This window comes from Dunckerocampus dactyliophorus, chromosome 9 (genome assembly GCF_027744805.1).
Source record: "Dunckerocampus dactyliophorus isolate RoL2022-P2 chromosome 9, RoL_Ddac_1.1, whole genome shotgun sequence".
NCBI lineage: Eukaryota > Metazoa > Chordata > Actinopteri > Syngnathiformes > Syngnathidae > Dunckerocampus > Dunckerocampus dactyliophorus.
Genome location: NC_072827.1, coordinates 4,801,154 through 4,813,466, shown reverse-complemented (window position 1 = coordinate 4,813,466; position 12,313 = coordinate 4,801,154). Strand labels below are relative to the sequence as shown.

The 12,313-nt window shown below is 42.5% G+C and overlaps 1 protein-coding gene across 6 annotated transcripts in view; it reads left to right on the top strand.

Annotated features, from left to right (window-relative positions):
* The first annotated feature begins 2,821 nt into the window (after positions 1-2,821).
* The window catches only part of LOC129187759 (protein mono-ADP-ribosyltransferase PARP4-like), a 47,290-nt gene continuing 37,798 nt past the window's right edge, over positions 2,822-12,313 (top strand). For 2 of the 6 annotated variants that reach the window (XM_054787427.1, XM_054787426.1), the window contains exons 1-7: positions 4,075-5,804; positions 6,382-6,524; positions 6,616-6,747; positions 11,389-11,475; positions 11,566-11,730; positions 11,820-11,866; positions 12,213-12,294. In XM_054787427.1, coding sequence (XP_054643402.1) covers positions 6,414-6,524; positions 6,616-6,747; positions 11,389-11,475; positions 11,566-11,730; positions 11,820-11,866; positions 12,213-12,294 — 624 coding nt within the window. In that variant the 5' untranslated portion in view covers positions 4,075-5,804; positions 6,382-6,413. Of the gene's footprint in view, positions 3,965-4,074; positions 5,805-6,381; positions 6,530-6,615; positions 6,748-11,388; positions 11,476-11,565; positions 11,731-11,819; positions 11,867-12,212; positions 12,295-12,313 lie in introns of those variants that run through there. The other 4 variants (XM_054787425.1, XM_054787423.1, XM_054787424.1 and 1 more) reach the window with 3 other exon arrangements.

Below are 12,313 nucleotides of genomic sequence, written 5' to 3'. Positions count from 1 at the left end.
GTGCCATGTTGGGAAATTTAATGGTTTCTTTTTAAGCAAGATGTCAGGATTATTCCAAACGGGAGTGTATTGGCAAGGAGTGAGCGAGAATTTTGTTATTTTTAAAAATTCCCACCAAGCTGTCAGAGTGTTGCTTATATTTATACTTTTAAAACAATTATTTTTTCGGAGGATTTGGCTAATGAAGGGCAGGTTACAAATTGGGATTTCGTGGCTAAGTGATTGTTCTATGTCTAGCCATAAATAATCCAATGGGTTAGGGTTGATCCATTTTAAGATATACTGTAACCTGTTTGCAAGGAAGTAGTTGGAGAAGTTTGGGAGTTCTAAGCCCCCATATTCTTTAGATTTTTGTAATGTTTTGAGACTTATTCGTGCTGGCTTATTTTTCCAAAGAAATTTATTTATATATGAGTCTAATGACTTGAACCAAATTATAGATGGTTTAGTGGGGATCATGGAAAATAGATAATTAACCTTGGGTAAAATCATCATTTTCACGGTGGATACTCTGCCTGTAAGTGAGATGGGCAAGGTTCTCCAACGTGCAAGATCATCTTCTATTGACTTCAATAGTGGAGTGTTTGGAGCGTTTCTGCTTGAATTTCTTTGCAAGATGTCAGAATAGCCTCCCACAGCTGCTGTTTTGTTGTGATCTGCATCCCACTCTCATAGATTTTTTGCTTGACAATACTCCGCAGGTTCTCAATTGGGCTGAGGTCAGGGGAGAAAGGGGGCCAAATCATGAGTTTCTCTTTTTTATGCCCATAACAGCCAATGACAGAGAGGTAGGTATTCTTTGCATCATGAGATGGTGCACTGTCACGCATGAATGTCATTTTGCTACAGAAGGTACGGTTTTCATATTGTACCATGGAAGAAAGTGGTCAGTCAGAGACTCTGCATACTTTGCTGAGGTCATTTCACACCTTCAATGACCATAAAGGGTCTACCAGCTCTCTTCCAATGATTCCGGTCCAAAACCTGACTCAGCCATCTACTTGCTGACATCACAGCCTTGTTGAGATATGCTGGCCATACTCTACTTCATCCATCCGGACCACCCAAGGTTGCACGGCCCTCATCAGTAAAAAGGATTGTTTGAAAATTCATTTTCATGTATTTGTTGGCCCACTGCAACCATTTCTGCTTGTGAGTATTGGTTAGGGGTGGCTAAATAGTAGGTTTATGCATGACTGCAAGTCTCTGGTGGATCCTACACCTTGAGGTTCATGGGGCTTCAGAGGCACCAGCAGCTTCAAATACCTGTTTGCTGCTTTGTAATGGCTTTGCTCTCTTGATTCCAATCATTTGTCTGGCAGAAACCTTTCTCATTATGCCTTTATCAGCACAATCCTGTCTGTCTTCTGAATCAGCCACAAATTTCTTCACCATCCAAAAATGTTTGTGAATGATTGAATGTTTACATGCCAAGTCCAAGGCATTGCAATATTTGACGCTTTTTTTGTCCTTTTTCTTTTCCGTATTGCTTGAAATCTGTGGCGTACTTAATCATGTGGAACATAATTTTTAAGTCATTTACTTTTATTTGGGCTCACCTGGCAAACTAATCGTCCTACATTGATATCAGTAATCCAAGAGATTCAAGAGATTCAAGAGAGTTTTATTGTCATGTGCATCGTAAAACAGCAGTTATACCATGCAATGAAAATCTTATTCTGTTCATTCTCCCAAGAAAAGAAAGAAAACAAATGAAAGAATAAGAACATAAGAAACATAAACACATAAACATAAATACCAATAAATTAAGCAACAACAACAGAAGAGACATTAATACAAGTAAATAATACAAATAAATAAATAAATAAATAAAGTGCTATGAGTGTGTGCGTGTGTTGCGTGCGGCGTGTGCGAGTGCTTCGTTGAGAAGCCTGATGGCCTGTGGGTAAAAGCTGTTTGCCAGCCTTGTGGTCCTGGACTTCAAACTCCTGTAGCGTCTGCCTGACGGTAGGAGTGTGAATAATGAGTGTTGTGGATGTGTGCTGTCCTTGATGAGGTTGTGTGTTCTGCGTAGGACTCTAGATTTATAAATGTCTTGCAGTGAGGGGAGGGCTGCCCCAACAATGTTCTGTGAGGTCTTGATCACCCGCTGGAGTGCCTTCCTATCACGTGTTGTACAGTTACCGTACCAAACAGTGATGGAGGCGGTAAGGACACTTTCGATAGTGCATCTGTAGAAGCAACTCAGGATTGTGGTGGACATGCCAAATTTCCTCAGTCTTCTCAGGAAGTACAGTCTCCTTTGGGACTTCTTCAGAATTTGTTGGGTGTTGTGAGACCAGGTGAGGTCCTCGCTGATGTGTGTGCCAAGGAACTTGAAGGTTTTCACCCTCTCCACCTCAGTCTCATCAATAAACAGGGGTCTATGCGGCTCCTTTTCCCTTGTTCTTGGGTCAATGATCATCTCTTTAGTCTTATCTGTATTGAGAAGGAGATTGTTATCACGACACCAAGCTATGAGGTCCACCACCTCTCTTCTGTATGATGTTTCAACACCACCAGTGATCAGGCCGATGACTGTAGTGTCATCCGCAAATTTAATGATGCTGGTGTTGTTCTGGGAGGCCACGCAATCGTAGGTGAAGAGCGTGTAGAGGAGCGGACTCAGCACACACCCCTGTGGGGTCCCAGTGCTCACAATTCTTGAGCTGGATGTGCGGTTGTGGACTCTGACTGACTGGGGTCTGCCTGTGAGAAAGTTAAACACCCAGTTACAGAGGGAGGGAGACAGGCCAAGTGTGAGGAGCTTATTTGTGAGTTTATGGGGGCAGACTGTATTAAAAGCAGAGCTATAGTCTATAAATAGCATTCTGACGTATGTGTCCTGGCCCTGTACGTGAGAAAGGGCTGTGTGGATGGCAGTGTTGACTGCATCATCCGTGGACCGGTTCTGGCGATATGCAAACTGTAGAGGGTCCACAGTTGCCGCCGGGATGCTCTTTTCTAGTCTGTGATGTGCTGGAGCCCCGCCCACATGCGCCCAGGGTCTGAGGTGGAATAGTACCCCTCCAGCTTCTGTCTGTACTGTCTTTTGGCCTCCCGTATGGACCTCCTCAGGTCATATCTGGCCTTTTTGTAGTCATCAGCGGTGCCCATGACAAATGCAGTCGAACGAGCACGTAGCTTAGCCCTTACATCACAGTTCATCCACTGTTTTTGGTTAGGGTATTTTCTGTAATACTTGGTGGTGCTAACAGTCTCTATGCATGTGCTAATGTAGCCAGTAACAGCAGAAGCATATTCATCCAAATCAACAGTACAATCTTCCCTCCCCGCTGCAGTTTTAAACACATCCCAGTTTGTGCAGCCAAAGCAGTCCTGAAGTACTTGATCAGTTTCTTCATTCCACACTTTAACTGCTGTACTTACAGGGGGAGCTTTTTTAAGAAGTTGTTTGTATGTTGGATAGAGGAATATAGAGATGTGGTCAGCCTTTCCAAAGTGGGGTCTTGGAACAGCCTTCAAAGCACCTTTCATGTTGCTGTAGACTTGGTCCAGGATGTTATTTTCCCTTGTGGGAAAGCTCACATGCTGGTAATATTTGGGGAGGACAGTCCTGAGGTTACAGTGGTTGAAATCGCCAGATATAATAAATACAGCGTCTGGGTGTTTGGTCTCATGTTTATCAATGATGTCATGCAGGAGGCCTAGTGCATTAGCAGTGTTAGCTCGTGGTGGGATGTAAACAGCAGTTAAATACACAGCGCTAAACTCACGAGGCAAATACAAAGGTCTGCATTTCACCATCAGCAGCTCAATGTCCTGCAAGGAGTGCTTTTCCATCGTCTGTACGTCTGTGCACCACCGTTTGTTTACGTAAACACAGACGCCGCCACCTCTGTGTTTACCAGACGCTAAAGTCCGATCTCCCCGGTAAGCAGCAAATGATTCCAACTGGATCGCCGAGTCCGGTATATCCTCCGTCAGCCAGGTTTCTGTGAAGGTGAGGACACAGCATTCCCTGATCTCACGTTGAGCTGTAATCCTTGCTCGTAGTTCGTCCATCTTGTTTTCAAGAGAGCGGACGTTGGCTAGCAGCAGGTTTGGTAGCGGTGGCCTCGTCGCTCTAGCTTTTAGCCTAGCATGCAGGCCGGCTCGCTTGCCTCGTTTACGCCTCGGATGCTTTGCTCGCCGGGTATTCAGCTCACCAGGCCCGCAGGCTGCTGCGTTCTCCCGGCGCAGAAGAAAGGCAAAGTCTGAGAAGCTAAATGAAAGTTCATGGTGAACCCTGCCGATGTTCAAAAGTGTCTCTCTGTTGTAATATACTGGGTGAGTGTTTTGAATGTCCAAAATGAACAATAAAATAGCAAAAAATAGAAATAGAAAAATAGAAAAACACGGGAGAGTGTCACAGAGACGTCTGCCACGGAGGGCGCCATCTTTGATAACCCCAAAGAGCCCCAAGACACAATGCCATCCGTCAATTTCATTGAAAAACAAAAAAATGTATGTTTATGATACAAAAATCCTATTTGCATAATTATTTGGAACACTGTGTAAATGTCACGCCTGTTGCGTGGTCGTGCAGGTGTGAATCCCCGTATGCAGAGGCAGGACACTTCCAGGTAAGTAGAATGGCTTTACTGAACACTTTGCACACAAAAAGGTACAGCAACCAAAAACTACGGTGCAAAAATAAGAGTCCGAATGCACCGCGATAAACACTGAAATAATAATGGATAGAGGAACTAAAAGCTACCTGTGAGATAGGCAGGCCACTGAACGAGCAGGCAGGAAGGCTAGCACAGGATCAGCGTAACACAAAGATACTAAAATGCCTGACTCGAGAGTCAGCTGACATGAAGCGTAGTCGGTAGAGTCCAAAACAGAGGAATACTCCTACGCCTTCCTGCAGCAGCTGAGGAGCATAAATGCAAGTCCTGATGGGAAACAGCTGCGCTCCTCCAGTGGCTCCGCCCACCTCCGGAAAACCAGCATCTGAGAGACAGACCATAACATTGAGTAGTAAAGAGCATTTAACCAGTCTAAAGGGTCTACACACAATAAAGTGATAAGGAAAAGGCACACATGTCACAGCAGCGCGTGACAGTAAATATGCTTTTAAACATTATTAGAGCGCTCTAAGCATGAATTAACACCCTTATAGTGACCTTTACACTCATTTTACCCAATACAGTAGACATAATGACAAAAAATAAGACAGAAATAAGAAATAATATTGACTCATGTTATCATTGGGAAAGTTCCTTGTTGTTGTTCCGGTTTCGGGACAGTTCTTGCTGCGGTGGCTGCTGTCTCATCAATGTAAGATAATGGAACATTATTGACACCTACTCACATTTTAGAATGCAACATGTCACAACGTGTCTTTCAGTGTGTTTTCTGCATGCCTTGTATTTGTATTTCATGTAATTAAGCCATTTTTATGCTCAAAAATGGTTAATTTAGTCCAAAAATACGTAAAAAAAAATGATGTGCTTAAATAAGCATTTTTTTGACTGACAGGCCGTTGTCAATCAGAGTGAAGGCGGCATGGCAAAGGATGGCTTTAGACTGTAGGACACCTGAGCACAGCACTGGTGCCTTCAGCTTCTCTCCAGAAGGACTAAATATCTTTGTCTAGCTCCTGTTAGCACAAATATTGCTTCAGCATATCTTATGTCATCTTTTCACGCTCCAGGATGATGAGTACGTGGTGTACAGGCCTGAGCAGGTCCAGCTGAGATATGTGGTACGCTTCAGCGTGGATGGAGACCAAGTGAAGGGGTTCAGTCCCGCTATCGACACGTCGACTGAGACTCGCCTGCTCCCGACTGTCTCAGGTGAGCACAGCCCTTACATGCTGCGAGTCAGAGAGTCACGTTTGTTATTTATATTATTTATTTGATTTTTCTCTGCATTAATGGTGTCAGCGCTAGGTCGGCTTCAAGTGTCTTTGCCTTTAAATATCTGCCTTTGTCTGGTTCTGTGGAAGATGAATGAAAAAAAGAAAAAAAAATAGAATAACCTCAGGGGTCTGTGTGCACAAAGGCTGCTATTGTACCATCACTCCTAATTGGCACTTAAAGTTCCTCGCAATGAGTTTCCTCACAGGATCAGTTGGCAAAGTAGCTGAGCACAACTTTTAGCAACAACTCCTGCAACTAATAGAATACTTAATGGACCGTCCTGTTGTCCCCACGGCAGCCGAGTGTCAGCGAGCGGCGTGGAAAGTATTTGTCATTACAAAGGAGTGCAACGGATTCAAATGGCTCCTTTTTCAAGCCCACAAATTGGATCTTTTAGACAAAACATAGCCACTATTTGAATATGTTTGGTTGCCTGGAACACTCTGGAGGGGAGCTAATGACACCTGTAATGATATATTCTGTGCGTGTGTGTGTGTGTGTGTATGTGAAGAGGTGCTTGGTTCTAATGTTGGGATAGAAGGCATGCGGAACCCACTGGAGGATGTGACTGCAGGACTGCTGGACAGCTCGGGGCAGCAGCTCCCCCTGCAGGCCGTCCATGTGAAGTGCAAATTGGTGGATCTGCTCTCCCAGGTCGGGTGTGTCCTTCGTAAACATCACATAACCTCAATTGCAACCAGGAAGGCTAGCGTTTATGTACTGTATGGCTTCAATCTGCTTGCAGGTGATTATCTTCCAAAAGTACACCAATCACAGCACGGCGCCCATTGAGGCAAAGTATGTCTTCCCGTTGGAGGACTCGGCAGCAGTGTGTGCCTTTGAAGCCTTCATCAATGGGAAGCATGTGGTGGCACAGGTACACATCCAAACAACCACAACACATTAGCGGTACATTGTAGGCACATATAGCATTGAATTAGAGGTGTAGAGCAGGGGTGTCAAAAGTGAGAATGCCCCAAAAACATACTTTAACAAGAATAAAGTCAAAGCATTTAAGAGGAACAAGTTGTCGTCTAAGGAGAATAACTAAACTATAATATTCATGAGGAAAAATAAATAGCATAAAGTTGAAATATTAAAGGAAATTGTTTTAAAGTCATACTATTGTGAGAAATGACAATGAATAAAGTTATGAAAAAGTTATATGGTATGACAAAGTCAAAATGTTATGAGAGTCATAATTATGAGAAAAAAATGTACAAAAAGAAAGTTGAAATAGTTGCAAAATAAAACATAAAATCAATAGCAGAAATGGAAAAGACTGCTGTAATTTTATGAGAGTAATGTCAAAATATCAAGAGAAAAAAGTTGTATTCTAACAAGAAAAAAACCCGCAATTTTGCATTTTTTTTAATTATTATTATTATGTATTTTTTTTTACCCCTGTCCTGTCCAGCCTTTAAGGCAGATAGAATACGGGCAAATGCAAATGATCTAAATGCCCTCAAGTGCTCAACAGATTTACTCTGCCAGGGAGAAGTGATATACACTTCCCCTGTTATACAGGATTTATTTGACTTAGATGCTTGTTATTAAGCAAATTTGGAGCGACCGGGCCGGAGCAGGAGGGGACAGAGAAGAAGAGAAAAGGAAACGGGGGGGTGCGGGGATAAGAGGGGACAAAAAAAGAGACAAGAGACCAGGACAACAGCAGCAACAACAATTGTGACAACAATAACAGAACAACAGAAACATACAGAACTACATCAGCAAATAAATGTCTGTGATGACTATAAAGACCCTGACGGAAAGGACAAAATAATATCAACAACCACAATGACAATGCTGCATTGAAACAGTCACACATAATAGTAGTCATGAAATGATGAACTATGATAGTGATCACAATGACAATACTGCATTGAAACAGTCACACATTATAGTAGTAATGAAATGATGAACTATGATAGTGATCACAATGATAATACTGCATTGAAACAGTCACACATAATAGTAGTCATGAAATGATGAACTATGATAGTGATCACAATGACAATACTGCATTGAAACAGTCACACATAATTGTAGTAATGAAATGATTATCTATTATAGTGAACAGAATGACAATAACTGTAATGCACATCATTGTAAAAAAAAAACGATAATCATACTGGTGAAATCACCGTCGCTGTAATAAAACCAACAACATAATTACACCCTGGTTAACTCGGTGAGTAATGTGGGGAATTACGCATGTACTGCGAGTGTGCATATGTACGTGTGTACAGGTATCTCTGTATGTGGGGAAGTCTTCATATATATAAAGGTGCAAGAATGTGTGGGCGTGTAATTGTCACTGAGAATGCATGAAAGGAAAGGGGCCGCCCTCCACCTCCCAGAGAGCCCCGCCCCAAATAGCCAGGCCGAGCCCCCGCCGCCAGAAGGCCACCAGGCCCACAGGGGCAGGCAGCACAAAGATCAGCGCCCCAAGAGCCAGCCCAGAGAGCCCACCCTCCCCGGAAGACCAGCGAAGGGCCGCGGAGAGGTAATCCCAGCCAGAGACAGGGCACCGACGGGCCAGAGGACAGCCAACCCCTGAGACCAGCGAGAGATCACACCCCACAAAGGCAGACGAGTACCGGGGGGCCACACAACGGCAGGCCCAGAGACGCCCCCACAACCAGAAGGAAGCCTGCCTACGCCGGAAGCGCCAATCCACGCACTCACACAGTGGTCGACTGCCCGACACCCGGAAGCCTCGCTCTTTCCCCCGTTGGTAACCCAAGGAGCAGCGGAGCCGGGGACCCCGAGGTCCCAGACATACAACCCAGAACCCGCGGCGCGGGGAGCAGGAAGACAGGCCACCCCATCCCAACGGTAGGACGCCGCCAGCAAGGCAGACAGAGGAGCTAGCGAGGAGGAAAGCGGGCAAATGAGCAAGCGGGCGAGCAAACGGGCGAGCAGCCAGGCGGACCACCACACAGCGCCAGCCGACACCCGCGGGGCAGCAAACCGCGGAGCGGGAGCGGGAGTGCCACACCCCAAGCCGCAGGGAGGCCAAGCACCAGAGCCGAGACGGCGAGACCAGCAGCAGACCAGCCGACGGACCCCCGACCACACCCCCCACCCCGGCGCAAGCCCCCGGCATCCAGCCCGCCCCACCCATGTATGTGATAAGGTGTGGTTGTGTCTATTATGCAATTAAAAAATAAATAAATAAAATAAAATAAAAGATAGCAATGTTTTAATATTAAACCTGTAATGTTATTGTTGTAATATTATGACAAACAAACTAAAAAAATATGAAGTTGTCATTTTTAGCCAATTAGGTTGTGGAAAAATGTATAATGGTACAACAATACCAAGTCAAAATATTATGAGAAAGTTGTAATTATGCAAAAAAAAGAAGAAAAAAGTTTAAATAGTTTGAAAATTAAAGAAATTAATCCATCACAGAATTGGGGAAAAAAACAGCTGTCATTTTATGAGAATAAAGTGAAAATATTAAGAGAAATATTAAGAGAGTTTAATTTTCCCATGAGATCATATTTCTCCTATTATAGAGAAATACTGTATGATTAGAAATACTGTACTGTATTAACTTTATGCATTATTTTAGCAGTTTGAAAATGTACTAAATCAGCAAATTTTAATATGTGATTTTAAAAATCAAGGGTTCGTATGTTCTCTTTACTCGCGTTATGAATTATCTTCACCCATCTTTTTTGCAGTACAGTGAGTGAGTGAAGATTGCTTTTATAATTATTACCCCATATCTCCACACAAAATGTCAGATATGGTAATACTAAGGAACAGTAAAGAGTGTGATTTTTGATCACGGACATATTTTGCTTTGTTCAATATTGAAGTATTTCTCGCCACCTTGTGTTGTCTATTTTTGATATGAGATGACCAACTCATTTTTTCGTCTATTATGATACCCAAAAATTTATTTTCTTTCACTCTTTCAATTTCCACTCTGTTTATTTGTATTTGATTGTACGTATCCTTCCTGCTATTTCCAAATAGCATTATTTTAGTTTTCCTGAAGTTCAAGGATAATCTGTGTTCATCAAACCATGTCTTTATTACTTTACAAATGTCATTTATATACAAATTGATCAGTTTTGGTCCCAGTATTGACCCCTGGGGTACTCCACACGTAATATTTAAACCAGATGTATATTTTCCTAGCTTTACAAATTGCTTCCTGTATGCTAGGTAGCTTTTCACCCAATTCAAAACCAATCCTCTGATTCCGTACTTTTCTAATTTTGTTGTTAAAATATTGTGATTAATTGTCAGATACATAAAATACTGCAACTGCACACCTTCTGTTGTGTATAGCAGTAGTGATTTCCTCCGTGATTTCGATCAGTGCCATAGAACTCTGTAACCATACTGACTGCCTGCTAGTAATTCATTCTTATTAATAAATTTGTCCAACCTGTGATTAAATAGCTACTCGATAATTTTAGAAAATTGTTCGGTAGTTTGTAAATTAATGTTTATCTCCATTTTTCTCCACTTTAGCTATTTTAATTTTGTTGGGAAATGTCCCAGTCTGAAACGATAAGTTACTAATATACAGTGGCTTGAAAAAGTATTCATACCCCTTGAACTTTCCCACATTTTGTCACGTTCCGACCACAAACATACAGTATGTTAACGCTTCTACAATCTCATTGATGACCCTTTTAATTGTTTCCATTTCGATTCCATGACAATCAGTTGATGTTTTTTGAAAAGGTTTATAATGGTGATAAAGTCCTAATTATGAGGAAAAAAACGTACAAGAATAAAGTTGAAATCGTTGGAAGAAAGGGAAAAAACAGCTGTCATTATATGACAATAAAGTGAAAATATTAAGAGAAAAAAAAATTATTTTGTAACAAGAAACCCCCCCACCCACAATTTTACAGCAATATAGCTGTAATGATATGAGGAAAAATAATGTCATTTTAGTAGCATGAAGTTGATTTTTTTTAAAGTTGGAATATTATGAGAACCAAATAAAACAATGATTAAAGTTGTTATTTTTAGACAGTTGGGTTGTGGAAAAGTTATCATGGTATGACATTAAAGTCAAAATATCATTAGAGAAAGTCACAAATCATGAGAAAAAAAATGTACAAAAAGAAATATGAAATCCTTGGAAAAAATATCAATAGCAGAAATGGGAAAGACTGCTGTAATTTTGAGATTAAAATCAAAATATGAAGAGGAAAAAGTTGTGTTTTAACAATATATATATATTTTTTTACAGCAATAAACCTGTAATACTATGAGGAAGAACAGTCATTTCAGTAGCATGAAGTTCTAAGTGGGAATATTGAATATTGGTAATAAATATCATTCATCCTTCCTTTCAAACGTTTGGACACCCCTGGCGTAGACCGTTAAATATGATATATGAATGACGCCATGCCAACGGTCATCCATATTGGGAAAAGCTTTACAACGTGGCAAAAAGCCCAAGAAAAAAGAAACCCACGCTGAGTTCTTATTGCCGGTGCTGACTTTCAAGCATTTCAACCTGCATGTTCTTGGCTGTCAGGTGAAGGAGAAAGAGCAGGCTCGCAGGGAGTACAAGCAGGCCATCGAGAAGGGTCACGGAGCCTACCTCATGGACCAGGACGCTCCTGTACGCACACGCCGCCACACACACGAGCAGTAAATACAGAAAAGCAGAGTCACACCTCACCTCCAATGTGGCCTCCTCCCTCCCTCGCAGGACGTCTTCACCATCAGTGTAGGAAACCTGCCGGCGGGTGCCACCGTGCTCATTAAAGTGACCTTTGTGTCCGAGCTCATCGTCAAGGACGGCGCCGTGCTCTTCTCCCTGCCCGGGAGTGTTGCGCCGTGGCGGGAAAGTGCAGCGCTCAATCAGACCACACAGGTAAAGGCTTTTAAAGGGATGCTGGCATGCTTTTTGTAATTTTATTTGGGCAAATTAAGCATCACAGTGGGTTTTTGCACTTTCAACAGGTGACTGTGGACAAAGTGTGTGTAACTGATGAATCAGCAAGTACAAGGTTTGCTTAAAACTCATTGGTTATTCCACATGAGCAATATTTTTTTTATATAAATGCATTATCCATGAATCTCCATCCTGTGGCACACCGAGTAAGAACAGCTTTTGTATGTGCTGAGCTTTTTTCCCCTCCTTCCTTGTGCCTTTAGCAGCTATGACTGATTAGCTAAAACGGCATTAAAATGCGGGGTTTTAGCACCCCCTGCTGTTTGGGCCAGCAAATGACAGCCTGCAAGTGTTTCATCATGCTGGACTCACCCATGAGTGTTGGCTGCTATTCTTAAAATGTGTTGAAATGTAAACGTGCATGTGTAGCGTGCGCTAACAATGTTGTTTGTTGCTTTCAGGGAGTTCAGCCTGGACATGTCCATTGAGATGCCTAATGAGATTGGCAGCCTGTCTTGCATCACGCACAAAGTCAAGATGAAGGTCCTTTGTCCCTTTACTT